General features: G+C 39.9%; 1 protein-coding gene across 2 annotated transcripts in view; it reads left to right on the top strand.

The window, feature by feature from the left end:
- Nucleotides 1-17,114, top strand: part of LOC131905033 (cytochrome P450 2J4-like) — a 35,006-nt gene extending 17,892 nt beyond the window's left edge. Inside the window, exons 6-10 of one of the 2 annotated variants that reach the window (XM_059255992.1) lie at nucleotides 55-64; nucleotides 1,614-1,745; nucleotides 8,490-8,677; nucleotides 10,688-10,826; nucleotides 16,716-17,114. In XM_059255992.1, the coding sequence (XP_059111975.1) occupies nucleotides 55-64; nucleotides 1,614-1,745; nucleotides 8,490-8,677; nucleotides 10,688-10,826; nucleotides 16,716-16,894 (648 nt within the window). In that variant the 3' untranslated portion in view covers nucleotides 16,895-17,114. Of the gene's footprint in view, nucleotides 1-54; nucleotides 65-1,606; nucleotides 1,746-8,489; nucleotides 8,678-10,687; nucleotides 10,827-16,715 lie in introns of both variants that reach the window. The other variant, XM_059255990.1, reaches the window with a different exon arrangement.
- The last annotated feature ends 2,482 nt before the right edge of the window (nucleotides 17,115-19,596 follow it).

The raw sequence follows: 19,596 nt of genomic DNA, 5'->3' as shown, positions 1-19,596 counted from the left end.
GTCACCTCCTAATTCTCCTGAACCTCTACATTAGTCACAGTAACTAGGAACCAGCATTCAAAACGTGAGCCTGAAGGGGATTGTTTACATTCAGGTTATAACATTAATTGTATTGCTATAATCTCAGTAGGCCTCTGGGGAATCCACATCACAGAATCTTCATAGAATCTTTGACTTACTGGATTCCTGGTTTCTCCTCTAACAAAATCTAAAATGATACATGCCTTTCTACCCTCTTTCTTATTTCATCTTCCTGGCATAATATCAATAGAAGTAAAATTATATCCCTAGAGGAGAAAGCAAATTATTTACCATCTGGAGTTTAGGTGTGAGACCATCAACATTAAGAGCAACATTAGCAAATTGATGATTCCAGAGAAAGTTAGTAAAGATAATATTACATTCTAAAGGACAACAGGTAGGACCTGAGAGGGTTTGATAATAAAAGATTAATGCAGGAAAAGGACAACCAGCGAGCATGATGATTTCATTTTATTCTTTCTGTAGTGAACAAAAGTTGTGAGAATTCGCTGTATTCCTATTTCATGTCATATAATTTATCATGCTTAAGAAGTGTGTTGCATTATTCAGGATTTTTTAGAGGAACAAAACCGATAGAATATATAATAATATATATGTGTGTATATATATTCTTTCTCTTGTTGACAGGTATTGTTGAACTAGCTGTATCACAGCCTATAAGACATTCTAATATGTATGTATGTGTGTGTGATTATATACATACACACACACACATATATATATACATATATATTAGACTTATTAGAGTAACAAAGTCTGTGGTCCAGCTAGTCCAACAGTGGCTTTCTACCAACAGAAAGTGTAAGAATCCAGGAGTTCAGTTCACAAGGCTGGATGTCTCAGGTAATCTTCAGTGTATGCAAGAATCCTAAAGAAGTAGGCTCTAAGGCCAGTGAAAGCATTGACTTGCCAGTGAGTGTAAGGACAAGTAAGTGAAGAGTAAACACTATCTTCTTCCATGTCCCCTGTATAGGCTGCCACCAGAAGGTATGGCTGATTTAAGGTGGACCTTCCCACCCATCTCAAAATATCTAGTTAAATAGAGGTCTCCCCACTTTAAACGATTTAATTAAGAAAAATCCCTTACAGGTATAGCTAACCACTTGGGTTTCAGTTAATTCCAGATATAGTCAAGGTGACACCAAGAACAACCATCACAAGTGTTATTCTCTTGTTATAAAACTGAAGTGGAGAAATGTAAATTGAACACTCCAGGCCATGCCGTGACTTAGTAATGTAAATGATACATGAAAGCAAGTGCTCCTTTGTGTCCAATTATTTACCATTTTACTATAAGCTTCTTCAAAAGTATAATCATAAGAAAACAATTGTCTTTGCTTTTACCCACTCATGTGCTTTTGATCAACCTCACTTGAAGGAGAACAATACTACCCAAAGAGGTCAAAGGGAATGTCCTAAAAGATTCCTTCCATATTTGTTTCCCAGTTTCAAGATTCTGTTCTTGAGATAATCATAAATCCTCTAACTAAAAATAAAATAAAATAAAATAAAATAAAATAAAATAAAATAAAATAAAATAAAATAAATACACTGTCTTTTCTAGTACCCAGACAAAACTACAAGTTTTAATGAAGAAAACCTTATCTGCAGCACTCTGGACCTCTTCTTCACTGGAACCGAGACAACATCCACGACACTGCGCTGGGCTCTGCTCTACATGTCTGTAAACTCAGAAGTTCAAGGTCAGCATATGCTGAATGTGCCTGGACAGTGGTGCTTCTGGAAGTCGTTGCTTAGATGTGGCCAAAAGCTAAATAGATTAGAAGCTAGAATAGAATTCATGGAACAGCTGTGAGGAGAAGTGTCCTTAGAAAGGGTCTTTGTATATCCTTTCAGGATTCTGATAATTCACAGGTACAGACTTTATACTCTATGCTTTGAAGAACGTTTAATTCTAGGGAAATATAAAGAAATCAGTAATGAGGTTCATCAGGTACCAGCCCCTCAGACCACTTCAGGGTCCAGAAAAATGCTACAGCAAGTGAAGGAAACCTAAGAAACTGAGGGTGAATGGATCAAGTCACACACTCATTCTTCTTAGCATGTCTCTTTATTGTTCTGCCTGTCCATCTAATTTTCTTGTCCTAATTCTAAATCCTTCCTAGCTTCTTCTTTTTCTCTAGCCTAAAAAACTCTTCTTTCACAGGAGGCTTGAAGCAATAGAAAAAATTACAAGTTACTTGTCATTGGTCAAAAGCACATTCCTAGGACGAGTGAGCCTAGGATAAAAGGACAGAGCCATTTATCATGACAACACAAGGTTCCAAGGTTACAACAGTAAGACTGTGACTAGATGGGGGGTGCACAGTGCCCAATGACAACTTTGAAACACAGGTCTATTGTCAGCAGACTTGGCAAGTGAAGAATTGGCGTGATTTTCTTAGGGTGCTTTATATGCGTAACCATGGTTGGACACCTGCAACTCTGACCTTGTACATAGCTGTAAACTTTTAAACTTATGATGTATTTACAAAAAGTCTTTAGGATATTTTGAACTTGCTCTGAGGTACAGATGAGATAATTGTGTACAGTTAGTCTCAGCAAAAGAACAAAGCCGGCTTTTATGTGTCTACAATCCTTGTGGAGCAATAGATCTACTTATGAAGCATATTCCGGTATATTTTCTATATATCAATTTTATACACCTAAATGAGAAGTCATCTTTCTGACCATCCATGAATATGTGTGCCCAGTAGATGGAATATATACATGAGATAAACAAACAAGCATTGGGAGAACAGCCATAGCTATTCTTAGGGAAGAATAGAAATGGCATATGAGAGAAATTACAGACAGGAGCAACTGGTCATTAACAGTCAGTAACTCCATGGCCGTGCCAGGTGTCATTCCCCATCAGAGTCTGGTGGGTTGGCCTCCTGAACACTAGTTGTCACCTGCTGTATATTCCCATGGACTCTTGCTACCAGCAGCTTTCAATAAATCAGCTGTCAATGAAGTAGGTTACAGCAAAAAGTGGCACAGTCAAATGAATATTCATTCAGTCCCTCCTTTCTTTTCAACATTGACTTTCTATTTTGCCCTGAATAGCATCCAGATGCCTCAGATACCTGTCCTCCTGTGATGTTACCTCTTTCTGTCCAGGCTCCACCACACACACTCTGCATGTTGCCTCCATGCGTTACATTTTCTCCATTGGCATTGTCCTTATTCTTGCCTGTAAGAATTGTATCAGGCTTTTTCCCTAACAAGAATGTACCATCCCATTTATTTATTTATTTTTAGATTTCAGAAGAATCTTCTCAGATACTGCCTCCTAAGATGGTATAAATTCTGCTAAGCACTGACTACCCTGCAAATTACTGCCATGCTCTCCCCTGAGATATGACCCAGTGTGTCCCATTATGGGGTTTTACACATTGTTTATGCCTCCCCGGGGACTCTCATCCCTTCCCATCCCATTATTTTTATTCCTCCAGATTATAGAAGAGTTAGTTTATCAGGTGGGATACAAGAATATTTTCATGTCATAAAAGTTCCAAATTCTGTTAAGAGTTTGGGAATGAGGCATAAAGTCACTGTAGCACATTCAAGACAACTATTTTTGGCCAAAGATGAAGAGTAGTGATCACATTGTTTTCCAGGTAGTAAAGATAAATCGGTCATTCCTTGGGCTCTATACACTTTTTGATACAGTAACTTTCTCTGGCCTGGAACTCACCAAGAATGCAAGACAGTCTGACCAGTGAGTCACAGGAATCTGTCTGTCTATGTCTCCCCAGTAAACTGGGATTAGAAGTGCATGCCACCATGCCTGGACTTTTTACATGAATTCTGGGGATCAAATTCAGACCCTCATGTTTGCATGGCTATCAGTTACTGACTGAGCTTTCTTCATAACCAATCTTTATCTTTCTTGATGCAAAATGTATATATTATTGCTTCTATATGCATTTAGATGTATCTTACCTACCTATCCATTGTTGTGATAAAATACAGTAGTCAAAACTACCTTATATATGTGGGAGTTTAATTTTACTGACAGAGTCTATAACTATGCAGAAAGTATGGCAGTGGGTATCCTGAGCAAGAACTGAGACATCATATCTCAACTCCAAAAACGAAGCAAAGAGAAAACCCTCAAAACCATCCCCAGTAACATACTTCCTCCAGCAAGGCTCTGCCTCATAAAGGTTCCATGGCTTCCCCAATAGCACCACCACCTAGGACTAAGTAATATAAAACTAGAGTCTATACAGTACAATTAATCTTCTTCATTTGGGCCTTTGGTCCCTATAGGGTCATGGTTGTTAGGATGAAAAATGCATTTAGTCTAACTTTGAAAGTCCCCATAGTCTTTAACAGCCTCAATACTGTTCAAAAATCCAAAGTCTGTTCTAAGACTCAAGTCAATCTCTTAACTGTGACTCATTGTAAAACCCTAAAACATATTTATATATGTCTACCATATAGTGGCCAAGAATATATATATACTCCCATTCCAACAGTGAAGAATCAATGTATAGTGAGGAAATATTGAAACAAAGAAAGACTAAAACCCAACAGCTCAAATACCAAATCTTGTAAGTCCATGGCTGATGTCTGAAAATTTAGTTTCATGGGACTGAGAGAGCTCTACCCATTTAACTTTGTTGCCTACATCATAAATCTCTTTCTAGGGCTAGTTACACTCCCTGTATGCAGCCTCCTTTGTAGGTATCTTGTGGGTCTACCATCTCCAATGCTTTAGAAGCTCTACTGCAACCCAGCCTTCACTTTCAAATCTCCATGCAATAACCCTTAATGGCCTTCTAATGATGACTCTACTGTTAGATATTACCTTTCCTCAGTAGCTCTCTCTGAAACTCCAAAGAAAGAATCTTTATGCCCTCCTTCACTCTTGCATCTCCCATACCTCCAAATTATGAGGATGGCACTGACAAGTTCAGCTGCCAGTTTGTGATGGTCTCTTTGCCCTTTGGATCACATCTGCAGTAGCTTTTGTTTTGCAGAGGCAGGAGATTTGCTTCCTTAGACCTTCTCTTTCCACAAGTTGGAAGCTTAACTAGGTGGAGGTCTTAATGTCAGGAAATCCTTCCTATTTTTCAGTGAAGAGCAGTAGCCCTCTCCTTAATAAAGTAAATTATTTAACAATGACAGGATCTTGTCTACTATGGGCTTTGGGGAAAACATTAAGCTTCTTAGTGCTCTTTTTCTTTCCAAAGTATACATTTTTTAATTTCATTCCGAACAACTTGCTGTTTTTAGTCACAGAATTAAGAATAACCTGTAATAGCCATGCCACAGAGTCAATGTTATGCTTTCTTTAAATTTTCTATGCAAAAACATTAGCCCACTGTTTGTTGTTGTTGTTGTTGTTGTTGTTGTTGTTGTTTTAATTTAGTCTCAGGAAAGATCTTGGGACAAGGGCAGAAGGACAACCAGTGGCCTACAACTGAGTTGCTAATAAGACCTTACTTCCGTCTGAAAACTCATGAACTAGGCCGACAATACTGCCTTTCAGGCTGCTACTAGAATGGCCCATTAAGCTCTGTTTAGAGCAGTGAATCACTCTAACCCAGTATTTCAGTGTTTTTCATATTTCTCAAAAATAAATAAAATATAATGAAGCCTAACATGCTCAGGTTCTTCCCAGTAGCAACCCCATTTCTTTGTACCAATTTCTGTATTAGTTACTCTACTATAACTAGATCAAATTCCTTGACAAAAAGAAACTTATGGAAGGAAGAGTTTCTTTGCTTTATGGTTCCAAGAAGAGACTCCATAAATTTGGAGGAGGCATGTCAGCACATACACAGAGCCATCACATGCCAACTACACACAGGAAGCAGAAAGAAAGCTGGAAATGGGGCAAGGCTGCTAACTTTCAAATCTGATCCCGCCAGTGACATATTTCTTCTAGTAAGGCTATACCTCCTAAAGTTTCCATAACCTCAACAGGCATTGCCAACAACTTGCATCAAGTGTTCAGATAGATGAGCCTACAGGAAATATTTTTATTAAAGTTTCTACAACATGAACCTTAGGTTGCAATTTAAAATGCATGTCTACCTGAGTAAGTTTTAAAAACTTTGAAGCTATTGAGGATCAGATTTGACTTCTGTAGCAGAGGCTCCAGAGTATCACTAGACTTACATGACAGATACTGCACTCACATTCATTTTGTAATTTCCAGGAGTCAAGAGATAGGACCAAACAGAGAATTCATGGACCGTGAATAGATAAAGCATGGCATACATGAACTACAGAGGTAATTCAGTCATGAGGAAAAAAAGTTTTGATAACCATTGTAGCATAGATGAGCTTTCTGGACACAGTGCTAAGTTAAGTAACTAATTACAAAATTGTGCAAACTTTCCTATCCAATTCAAATGAGTTATCTAGAACAGTAAATTTCCTAAACACAAAAAAATTGAATGGAGGATGGTAACCTGAGTGTATTTAGTAAACATTAAATTTCAGTTTCAGAAGAAAATCTCTTGGCAGTTACATACACAATAATGTGAATATACTTAGTAATTATTGGTCTGTACATTTAAATATTGTGCTATGAATATCTGTGGTTGGTGGAACACACATTTAACAATAATACTTGAGAGTCTAAGGCAGGAGTAATACAAGTTTGAGGTTATTTTGTACAAGGAAAGACCCTACCTCAAAAACAAAGCATGGCTACTATGATAATTTTTTGTTCTATGTATATTCCTGTTTAAGTATTTATGGACTGTAGTGCACTGATAGACATTTATTTCTCTCACAGAAGAAACATCTAAACTAGACCCTGTAATGCTTTTATTATTCCAAATCCTTTCAACTTATTGCTGAGTTAAACTCGGAGTGAGGATCAACACTCTCTAAGGTGGCTCCCATGAGGACTGCCTTGGTATCCACAGGAAAGGGAGAGGGGAAGGAAGCAGAGAGCCATCTTTACAGAGCTTGTCCCAGGATAAAACTTCATGTCTATTTGTATTTTCACAGACAGAACTTAGTCACATGATCACATTTATTCCAAAAAGAATCTAGGAAATTAAGTTTTTAGCTGGACAACAGTGCTATCTCTATTAGTATAGAAAGTGGGAAATTATATGGGTACGGATAGCTGTTTAAATTATTTCTTATGTTATATAATTTCATGTAATTATCAAAACATTCTTAAACAAAGGCCTGTTTACTCTTAGTAGTCAGATGAGGAAACTGAGCCTTGAAAAATGTGAGCAGCTTTAGCAACAACCATGTTCCCTAAGAGTTTATAATGTACCTTCTACTCTGATACATTTCCTTAAGAAATCAGTCCACGCCGGGCGGTGGTGGCGCACGCCTTTAATCCCAGCACTCGGGAGGCAGAGCCAGGCGGATCTCTGTGAGTTCGAGGCCAGCCTGGGCTACCAAGTGAGTCCCAGGAAAGGCGCAAAGCTACACAGAGAAACCCTGTCTCGAAAAACCAAAAAAAAAAAAAAAAAAGAAATCAGTCCACAGACACTAGTGAGTGAAAGATTGTATCCTCCCTAGAAATTCATTTCTTTTTTTTTTTTTTTTTTTTGGTTTTTCGAGACAGGGTTTCTCTGTGTAGCTTTGCGCCTTTCCTGGGACTCACTTGGTAGCCCAGGCTGGCCTCGAACTCACAGAGATCCGCCTGGCTCTGCCTCCCGAGTGCTGGGATTAAAGGCGTGCGCCACCACCGCCCGGCCAAAATTCATTTCTTGATACTTAATTACAAGCAGAATGGTGTTAGGAGGTGTTTACCTTTGTGAAGCGCTATAGTGCCTTTAAAAGAGATATGGACAGGCCAGTTGAATTAATCAGCTGCAATTAAAAAGCTACTTCCTGCAATCCTGAACACCTGAGTTCAATCCTGGGCAGCTAGAGGGCACAAGAAGACAATTGACAAATACAAGTTGTTTTATGGACTCCACTCTTGCACTCCGAACATGTGCAAGAACACACAAATAGAAAAATAGAATAGTTTTTAAATTTTATTTTTAAAAACAGGAACCAAAGAGATTCCTCTCTCCTTATGACACTAGGACACTAGCAGAGCTTTGCCAACTATGAGACAGTAAGTTCATCCTTACAAATCTCCTTATTGTAGATTTTTGAGACTCTGAGACTCTGAAAACCAAGCTTTTATTTTTTATAGACCACTAGGTGAAAGGAACTAATTTGCAAAAGCATGAATGGTCCCTGTTATGAGCTTAGCCATGCTGATACCAGCTATTCAGTTCAGGGAAAGTGGAAAGCCATGGTTGTGTTGTAAGCACAGGAAAGTCAGAGTGAATAGTTTCCTAAAGCAGTCCTTTGAGAAGTTGAGGAATGTGGTATTTCTTTGTAAATAAAACATGGGGTGAAATGTAAAGAGGTAACATCATGGAGACAACTGTCTTCAGAAGAAAGCATGGAATTTTGAAACTAACAGAGCCCACCACCCCCGTCCCCCTGTTTTCTTCCAGAAAAAGTGCAGGCTGAGATTGACAGAGTGATTGGCCATGGGAGGCAGCCAAGCACAGCTGACCGAGAGTCCATGCCCTACACCAATGCTGTCATCCATGAAGTGCAGAGGATGGGCAACATCATCCCTTTGAATGTTCCCAGGGAAGTAACAGTAGATAGCACACTGGCTGGATTCCACTTGCCTAAGGTAACTTTGCACTCTCAGTTTCCAATGCTCCAGTCCATCCTTGGCATCATCTGAGGAATCTAAACATAAAAAGTAACATGTATTTCTGCCCCAAGAAATCATTTAAACTGGGAGGAAGATATTGTTCAAAAAAATTACTTTCCTGCAATGTGTCTAAGTGATATTTATGTGTATAGAGGGAAGTATAAAAAGGAAGATTCCTTGGTGAAATCTGCTTTGATTTCAGCAAATAAAGTAAAAATTGGCTTTATTAGCTGAAGGACATCCTAGTATCTTCTGATGTTACTGTGGCCTCATAGGAGTCAGTAATTCTTTGTCATATCTGTGCTCATAGGTGATTTCCAGGTCTTGCTTACTATCCATAGTTGAGATCTATCTCACGAAGAAAACCAGTCCAAAGTGAAACATTAATTATAAGAAAGGGAGAGATAAAAGGGGGTGTTTGTCAAGCAACCCTGTGCTGAGGATGCTTATGATGTCAAAATGTCTTAATTCCCTTTTCATAACAATTGATCCCCACTTTATGCATTAGAAAGTTGTAGTGATATACTGTGTACTCTAATAAACTTACCTGGAGATCTGAGGACAGAGCCAGCCACTAGATTAGACATAGAGGCCAGACAGTGGTGGTACACACTTTTAATCCTATCACTCAGGAGGCAAAGATCCGTCTGGATCTCTGTGAGTTCAAGGCCACACTGGAAACAGAGCCAGTCAGTGGTGGCACATACCTTTAATCCCAGCACTGGAAAGCACACATGGCTTTAATTGCAGGAAGTGACATGGCAGGGCAGAGAAAGGTATATAAGGCGTGAGGAAACAAGAACTAAAGCAGTTCAGTTGAGACCCTTTCCAGGTGAGGTTGGCTGTGACTCGCTCTGCTTTTCTGAACTTTCAGCTTTCACTCCAATATCTGGCTCTGGGTTTTTATTAAAAGACCATCTAAGATTCGAACAACAGAAAGTAGAGACTCTGGGAATTAAGTTTACCTAAGATCTCTCCACTACAACATACAGCTCCAGAAGAGTTGGGATCCAGACCTATTCTGGCTCTTTGTACTGACTGCTAGGGACTTGCTACATTAGACATTGAAGATCTCTCTTATACTTTTCTTCACTGATCCCTCTTACATTCCCTCTGATTACAGACAAAATGCACAACCCAGCTTAGGATCTCCTCAGGATTTCTGCAGAGAGCTTTCCTGACCACATCACACTCCTGTTTAAGGCACAATTCTTTCTGTTCACTAAATCAAAGTCAGACATTTCTTGGCAGTGACAAAATAAATGCCCTGGTTTCAGTTCAGCATGGCAGCAAGGAGGTGGTTTAGCAGATTGGTCCTCATGATGGTGGCTAGGAAAAGAAAGAAAGCCTGCAGGAGGCTAACTCCCCACCCCATTTATTCCATCCAATTCTTCAACGTGGGGGATAGTGCCACATAGTCAGAAAAAGTTTATTACCATTAGTTAATGATCTCTAAAAATGTCCTCATGGCTACTCTCAGTGGTGTTCTTTTCTAATTTCTTAAGACAGTTATCTACTAACAGAATCCAGAATCAAGATTAACTGCCAGAAGTGGCCTCTGTGGATCTGTAATACTTTGTCATAGATACTCAGAATATATTGTTATCCAGGAAAGTCTTCAGAGCTGGGACCAGAAGATTCTACCCTAGAAACACAGATACAACCATTCATTTAAACCCAGAGGCAGGCTTCATCATCACATGTTGTTGTAGGAAGGACCTGGTTGATGGTTTATCTTCCCATAAATGGTCAGGTGTGGTTTCCCTGGGCACAAGCTGCCCTCTTCCCAAAGACCTGCATTATGTCATAAAGTACAAACTAATAGCACTGTAATATCCTAAGGACACAATTCATCATTGATATGGACTAAGGACAGGATTTTTTGAGGAGCTGGGAGTGTGAAGAATAATGGGAGCTTGGGAAACTCTAGCCCTTGTATGAGTCTGTTCCAAATATCAAGCCTTGACTCTTTGCTGTCTTCTTTAGGGAACCATGGTCCTGACCAATTTAACTGCTCTACACAGGGACCCCAAAGAGTGGGCCACTCCAGACACCTTCAATCCAGAGCACTTTTTGGAGAATGGTCTGTTCAAGAAGAGAGAAGACTTTCTGCCATTCTCAATGGGTGAGTTATGTGGAAACAAGTCAGATTTCTGTTTCATCTGTTCCCGTCTTCTCCCTAGAGACCCCCACTCTAATTTGAATATCTCCACAAGACCCATCCAGTACAGCTGTAAAGTGTATTGTTTGCAGCCCTGTGTTCTCAGGACACAGCCTTGCTTCAGATCACTTCTGTCTCACAAACTCTTTCTTGCCTCTGGTTATAATTTTGGTTTCCTTTGTCCTGTTTTCCACTACAGACCCAAACCCTGCCTCCTCTTCACAAAGAAATCTAAATACATGCCATCTTTGCAAAGTTTTTTAGTGTCCAAATTATGTTTTAGTGATGGGCTCTCAAAGACTAGTATATCAGATTTGGAATGAGATGGGAAGGAGTCATGGGAAGGTGGCTACCTTCTCATTGCAATAAGAATATCAAACAAAAATTGGAACTGTCATGTACATAGCTGGATTGGGTTCTATCCTATAGAAGAACTCCTTGAACAAGTAAGTCTTTTGTTTTTTTATTATTTTAAACATGCTTTAAAATTCTAGTTAGATACATCTATGTAGTTCAAACTGATGGTCAGGGAAAGATGTAGTGATGACCCTCTCTTGTGTTTTCTACCCAGCCAATTATAACTGAATACTTGTAGTCTTACAATTGTTGAACTAGCAACAAAATGCCCTACTTATTACAGTTATTTGTTTCTGTGAATTGTACATGTATTTTCAAATAATTCTGCAGTTCCTTAGTTCCATAAATACGTACTGAGCATATATTCCTTGTCCAACACGCACCTGGGAGCAGGAAAGTAGTGGGAAAGAAGAGGAAGCAGAGCTGCTTCTTATAGCACGTGTTGTTCCGCTGCAGCCTTTAAAACTGGAATCAGTGAGCACTGCAGAGATAATGATACAAACCTAGCCAAATGTGTTACAGCTAGAGCTCGGAAGATTTTCTCACACTGAGGCTTGTGTTTCCTAACACTGTCTGCAGAAGGTGACTAAATGATACCCAGAAGCCACACTGTGGAATTCTGGGTTTCACTGATGGTGTCTGGTGGAACTGGTTCTGTTCTCTTTACCTTACCTTGTGCTTCTGGGTCAACTTTGTTGACCTTTCACAATTCACTTTAATAGGGAAGCTGACAAAATAAAGGACATCTGTCCTGTATTCCTGTTCACAAAAAAATTTAAAAGAACTGAATTACAGCTCAAAGTCTCATCTACATGTTTCATATATACTATTTATTTTTAGTTACTGAATCAGATACTGAAAGTCGGGAAATATGACTCTTTTATAAGTACTTTATGTGTTGTTTCCTAGGACTACAGTGAAAGGAATGTTGGTAGAGCCCCATGGCTTTCATAGGAAGTTGATCTTCTAGGTCAAGTAAAGGCTGCATATATGCATCTCTTCATATTGCAAAATCTTTTCCCCATGGGGGCTTCATGTATCATCTAGTTTAACATGTTCTCCTATCCATACCAGCTGTAAAACAAAAACAGCAACACACAGAATCTCACTGATAATTTGCTGCTAAGAATTATTTTATTCTCTCTTAATTAGAGGTTCATTAGCAGACAAATTATCTCAGACAATTATCGAGGTAATGTAGTTGTTGGTAATCCAATAGGAAAGGAACCTTAGTGTCTATTTAGTCAGATAAGCAAAATCCAGTTAAGAGGAGAGATTTTTCTAATGCAAAACCATGAGCACAAGAACTGGCAGAGCAGATCAGGTTTAAGTTTTCAGTCCTATTTTAGTTCTTTCTCTATTACATATGCATGGCAACAGACCTCACCAGTTATAGACCCTTCTGCTTTAGGAATCTATGAGTCCATGGCCTATGTATTAGTTAGAATCTTGCTGTATAACAAGTATCCAAAACTGTACTATTTACAAAGAGCATATTATCCTCAGAGGTTTCCAGGTCAGATCATTGGCTTAGCTAATCTTGGTTAACCTGACAAACATGTTATCTTAGGCTTCCAAATGGTGTGGCTTAAGATCCAAAGAAACATAGGAGGAGCACACGGGTCTGGTAAGATCCAAGCTGGGACTGTGACCCCATGACTTCTGGGGACCTATTAAAATCTACAAGAACAGTCCCAGTTACAGGGGAGGGAAAATCCTAGTCTTTTGAATAGCTGCGAAATCCCAGTAAAAATAAAAAGAAACCAAGGCAAGAAGGCAGTAAGATGTTCTGCTTTCAGCATTTCTTTCTGGTAGAGGTGCATGAAATTCAGTTACCTGGAGATGCCCAATGAGGACCAGAAGAGGCAAACCTGAAAAAAACTCCTGGGTTGACAAAGCAGCAGTCTGCATTTTCTACGACAGTCCTGTCTTTGGCATATAGCTGCCTTCCTTCATCATTTCTAGAACTTTCTAAAGACAACATTCCTGTAACTGTTATATTAGGCAGCTTCTCTTCTCTTGGAAAAGATAACCAGCTATATAATTATTATTTGTATGTTATCACAGAAGATAAAAAACTAATTTATAATTTCACATATTCTGCTGATTTATGTCTGCCCATGTTAAGGTCAACAAATTAATAGATAGCTTCCTATTCGTTAGTATAATTAATATTAATTAATATAATTATATAGATGTAAATTATATTAATGTAGTATTAAATAAGAGTATTTTTTTAATTTAGAAGTGGTGTCATGGAACATAAGGGCAGGGTTAATGAAGATCATTGGCTATAGCCTAGGTCAACCCTTTTATTTCACTCAATAGGTCATTTTTCTGGGTTTTGGTTGAAGGGAAAGGGTCCAAGCAGCCTTTAGCCCAGACTGTGTCTGTCAGCTTTCCCTCACTGAAACAATATCTGAGATGAACAACTTCTCAGGAGGAAGCTTGGTTTGGCTCATGGTTTCAGAGGTCTCAGTCTGTGGCCATGTGACCTGTGCCTGAGGTGACACAGAGCATTTGTTGAAAGTGTGTGGTGAAGAACATGGCTACCTCATAGGGACCAGGAATCAAGGAAAGGATGTCTCCAGATTAGAGATATCCCATCAGAAGCACAGCTCAAATGACCTACCTTAAGTACACAACTACTTAATATTCCACCACTTCCCAATAGTGCCACAGTTGGCAACCAAGCCTGTAGGTGAAGTCCTTGTCAACAATAAGAAGAAAGTAACCAACATATATTCAGGTTACATGATCTAGCTGAACACATCATTCAAGTTTCCCAGCTGAGTGACTGCCATCTCCAAGGAAGGACTAGATATGAGCACAGGCAGTACATCTTTGAAGAGATGTACTCTTTGGTGATACTATGAGAGACAAGTTAGTAAAGCCTACCTACAGGTTATGTACTCCCCTGGGTGGAGGGTGGTGACCGTAAAGGAGTAAGTTTTCCCTTCCCAAATTATTATTCCAATAATTCCAATCTTCCTCAGTCATTGAAATTCCCTATCTTAGTTTGCTATTTGTTGCTGTGATAAAAACCATGAGCAAAAGTAACTTGAAGAAGAAATAATTCATTTAGCTTGTACTTCCTGATCACATTCCATCACTGACAAAACCTAGGTAGGTCCTCAAGGCAAGAACCTGGAGACAGAAACTGAAGCACAAGCCATGGACAGGTTAGTCTTATTGGCTTTTCCCCATGGCTTACTCAGCCTGCTTTCTTATACAACCTAGGGCCATGTGCTCAAGGGTGGAACGTCCCATAGTGAACTGGGCCCTTAGTAGTGATAAATAAGGAATGAGAGAGGGTAGAAAATGAAAAAATGGAAGAAGTGAAGTGGGTGACTAGTGGCTTTCCAGTTCAAATACCTGAAAGCCTTGAGATAAGACAAACTTATGATGCAGCCTGTGCCTGAGTACTCAAAAGTCCCTGCAGAGTTGGAGAGATCTGGAATGTGATGGTCATGAGCAGACACAGCAACACAGTCACAGGGGTTCAGGAAGAGTCAGGCCTGCCAAGTGGCAAGTGCCAGCCTTCTGGATACTATAAGCCATGCTCAGGACAGGTCTCACTTCAATGCCCCACATGCCAGGCATCTCTGAAATGACCTCATCGACAGACCTTGATTTTCTGGGCATCTCTCAGTGAAGATGGTCACTGACTTGGTTACTGTTCTATTGTTGTGAAGACACAGGCCAACTCTAATAAAAGAAAGCACTTAATTGGGGGCTTGCTTATACTTTCAAAGGATTAGTCTATGATCATGATTGCACAAAGCAGACAGGCATGGCACTGGAGCAATATCTGAGAGCTTTACATGCTGATGCACAGGCAGAGAAGCACAGAGACAAAGAGACAGAGAGACAGAGACGGAGAGAGTGGTGGGGCTGGTATGGTTTTTGAAACCTCAAAGCCCACTTCCAGTGACACCTCCTCCAAAATGTCCACACCTCCAGATTCTTCTCAAAAGAGTTTCACTCCCTGGTGACTAAGCATTCAAAGATATGAGTTTATGGGGCACATTCTCAATCCAGCCACCACAGTAATCAAGATTACCTATCACACAGGCCAAGCTTTAAATCACATGCTCCATGCTAAACAACTAATTCACACCTGCCCACCCATGATAAGAGAGAGGGAAGAGGCTGTTTCATATAACTGCCAAAGGAGGAAAGCTTAGCCTCATGACAAGGAGTGGTTTAGTCACAGTCACACAGGGGGTTGCAGACAGGTCAGGTTATTAACCCTGAGTCCTAATGTTGCATGTTATGGTATGTGGATCCTTACAGGAGAATCTTGGGAATTCAATGGGTTCTTAGCCATGCTATTTATGGCAGGCAACAGGAGGAGCATGTGGAGAACATACATGAATGAAACATGATGGCAAAAACCACAGATGTTACATAAGACACTGACATCATCATCATAACACATTTATGTTTTCTGTGCACCTTTTTGGGTCTGCTTTTATTTTATTAATAATAGTTTTGTCTGAATGCTAGTCTAAGCATCTTTGTTATAGTCTTTATAGATTTCTTTTTCCTGACTTTTTCTTAAACTTTTTTTCATTCTAAAATGTATTTTTTTTTTGGAAGAAAGAAAGTACTTAGTGGTGGAGGAGACAGCTCACTTGGCAAAGTGCTTTCTTTGGAAGCAAAGAACATAATTTGATCTTCAGAACTCACATAAAAACTTGGAGCATGGTACCATGTGCTTATAACCCTAGCACTTGAAATGAAGGGTCTCTTGGGACTTATTATTGCCAGACCTACATGGCACATAGGACCTTATATAAATACAGGGGTGGGGGTGGCACTTGAGGATCAACACCCATGGCTGTCCACACACAATGAGCACACATATGAACAAACACATCCACACAAACATGGGCTTAAAGATGAATTAGAGACTGTGTGGAGTCCTGCAGTGCTGTTGGGATATGTGAGAAGGATGTTCACTGAGGAAGAGAACAGTGGAATGCTAGGGTTGTTCTGGATCATCAGAGATCAACCATGTGAACCCAGATATTCAATAGAGAGACTGACGTGTAGATTGTAGATAGACTAGATATAGACACAAGTATATATGTCGATACATGATACACACAAATCGATATAAGCAACATGTGCACATGTGTATGGCATGAGGTAACATAGAGCAATGGCTCCCAGAGTTGTGAGAATGCCTCCTGCCCAGGTCTTAACTTCTATGTATTATTCAATGCAAGGACCAGGATACCTGGGAAAATAGCAATTTCCTGGACTGGCAAAGTGAAAACACATGTCTATTGTATATTGTTATGCCAAAGGTCAGGACCCACCACCTTGAATGGGACTTTAAGGGCCAAATCAGGAAGATGTTAGAAATAATGAGCTGGACACAAAGTCCAGGATCAGCTCAGCATTTACAGCATGAAGTTGGGGACATGAGTCCCTTGATGAACCAAAGTCAGCTGAGAAAGTGACTCATCTTTGGCTTTTGTCCTACAGGAAAGAGAGCTTGCCTGGGAGAACAACTGGCCAGGTCTGAGCTGTTCATTTTCTTCACTGCTCTCATGCAAAAATTTACCTTCAAACCCCCAGTTAATGAGAAGCTGAGCCTGAAGTTCAGAATGGGCCTGACCCTTTCCCCAGTCAGTCACCGCATCTGTGCTGTCCCCAGACTGTGATGCTGGAGAAGGAACGAGAAAAGAAAAGAAAAGAGAAGAGAATAGCTTGCACTTCAAACCCACTGATGTCTACATACACAGGAGGAGACAGGATGAAGGCAACTGAGGAAAGATGGGAGGATTGGAGAGAGGAAATTGAATCAGAGTCCTAGACTGCTGGACCTCCAAGTTGATACTGGTCATAGGATTTAGGAGCTCATAAAAGTTGCTAAAATAATAATGACTATTTCCGTTTTTAAATTATATGTAAAATGACATGATGTATTAAAATGCTATTTAAGTCATAACTCAAATCACAAGGGTGTGCCTTCAAGTCTCTTCCTTTCTCCTGTTGTAGACATGGATTTTCTCCTGGACTTTTGAAAGGGTTCATTTGGAAATGGTACCAAAAGAACATAAGAGTTAGAACTGGGCTTCTGGGAGCAGTCACAGAAATAAGACTTGAAGGCTCTCTTGTTTGGAAGGCCTATAACTGCCTTATCTTGCTCTGCCTCTGAGTGGTCCTCCTGGAAGTCAGGTAGAAAGGGATGATTCTCTCATCTCACACAGACAAAGAAAACACCATTGAAACAGTTTCTGTGATTTATATATTATAGCTGGATCTTACACTCTGATTCAGGGCCAGGGAACATGTAGTTACCAATAAGCAAACCATAGAAGCAAGTTTGGGGAGAGAATGGTAAAGATTTTCTGTCTTCAGATACATGAGTCAATCTGGGGACCTTGGGGTTGTTGGAAGTTCTCTGTCTGTTGGTCTTTGATGCTGTTGATGCTGTGCAAAAACCATGGCTCTCATCTTAAAGGGAATAAGAAACAGTTTATTATGGATCCATTTTGAGGGACGATGGCCCAGGAACACAGGTTTAGGTTATCACAAAGTCCATGTTCCATCAAAGAAGCAGTTGCTTCAAGTTTATGCTTTTACAAACAAAAATGCCATGTATCAAGACACATCTAAAATACTCTAGAGGTGCATCAGAGAAGTGATTACAACAAGATAGGGGAGGTTTCTCTATAGGCCTTAGATGCGTCCTGATAACAGTCTCCCCTTTTAAGTTGATGGAAGACAGAGGATCTGAAAAGTCCATGAATTTCAAATATTTTTATCTATTCATCTCAGGATGTGAAGTCCCACACAGAATTTAGCAAGGAATGGCTGGATGTTCCTGGGGGTTAAAGCTGGTCCAAGATAAGGTAATTAGCCTTGGACCTATAACATTGCAACCTCTCTCAAAAATACTGAACTTCTAACCAGTCAATCAGTCTTTGCAGGTACAACTTATTTTTAGGAGTTTTTATTCACAGTGCAAATACTAGGAAGTTAAATGACAGGTCAAGGGGGTACCACCATCACATTGATGATGTCTATCTTGATATGGTATCCATGTGATGACATTATACCTCTCCCTTGGTATCATTTGTCTAGTCAGTTTGGGGCCTGGTTTTCCTGATAAGATTTCAGTATATCCATGTGTCCCTACAGTACCAATTCACCTCCAATGAATTAACATGGTGACATTCTTTCTACAAATAGCAAATCACTCATCAGTCTGTGCTGTTTTGGTAGTGACAGTCAGATGGTGCTGTTCATGCAAGTCCATAGTCATCCTCCAGCTTCAAAACAGAGTCAAAAGCTGCTTGTGAAATGAAGTCTTTCTAGGCAACAACAACAACAACAAAACCATTATTTTACAAGGTATGGAGTATGAGGTCAGAACATAACCTAATCACAACACACTAAATATAATTAATATAAAAATTTTAGGAGCATCAGCCTGATGCCAGAAAGTAATGGAACACAGGACCAAGTATCATGTAACTGAAATGAACCAGAACCTTTGGAAGACATTCACTGTGACTCCTAATGGAAATTTCTACCCATAAAACATCTCCTATGGGACTGGGCTAAGCCCTCTGCATGGGGAGACAGTTGTGGTAGTTTGATCTGCTTGGGGGCCCCCTGGCGGTAGGGTCAGAATCCATCCCTGGTGCATGAGTGAGTTTCTTGGAGCCCACTACCTATGATAGAACACTTCCTTCAGCCTTGAGGCAGGGGGAAGGGCTTGGACTTGCCTCTACTGGATGTACCTCCTCATGGGAGGCCTTGCCTTCTTGTGGCAGGGAATAGGAGGTAGGTTGAGAGGGGGAGGCTGGGGGGCAAGAGGAGGGAAGGGGGAGGATCTTCAGTGTGTAAAATGAATGAAAAAAAATTCTTAATAAAAAAAGGAAAAAAGTCTCTTTTTTCTAAGTTCATTGGATATTCTATAAAGAATAAGTCTTTTTCCCATTCAAGAATTATACAAATATTTTGTGAATGCAATATATAGCCATCATTCCTCACTTATATTTGCACAATATAGTTAGTACCTTTCGGCTCTTCTCTTCTGCCTGACCCCTAGTGTACAAAGTTGTCTCAAGAAGTAAATCTCCTCACCACCACCACCCTCCTAGAAAGTGACATAGACCAACCATGCTGCAGTGAGTATTTAAAATAAGGCAAGACTTTGAAGGTCTTAGAATAAAGAATGCAATGGGTCTTACTGGGTATGGATGGGTTGCTTGTATAAGGCAGAAGTCTAGGAAACCACAGGCTTGAGGCAAAGTAATGCTGTTTCAAAGAAGGCTTCCTGAGAGGAGAAGTTGAGTAGTTGGGGCAAGGTGCTCCAGAGGTCCTCTCCTAGTAGCCAGCCTTTGTCCCCTTG

The sequence above is a fragment of the Peromyscus eremicus genome, chromosome 2, assembly GCF_949786415.1.
Source record: "Peromyscus eremicus chromosome 2, PerEre_H2_v1, whole genome shotgun sequence".
Taxonomy (NCBI): Eukaryota; Metazoa; Chordata; class Mammalia; order Rodentia; family Cricetidae; genus Peromyscus; species Peromyscus eremicus.
Note: the sequence above shows the minus strand (reverse complement) of the source record. Positions and strands in the feature narration are given on the sequence as shown.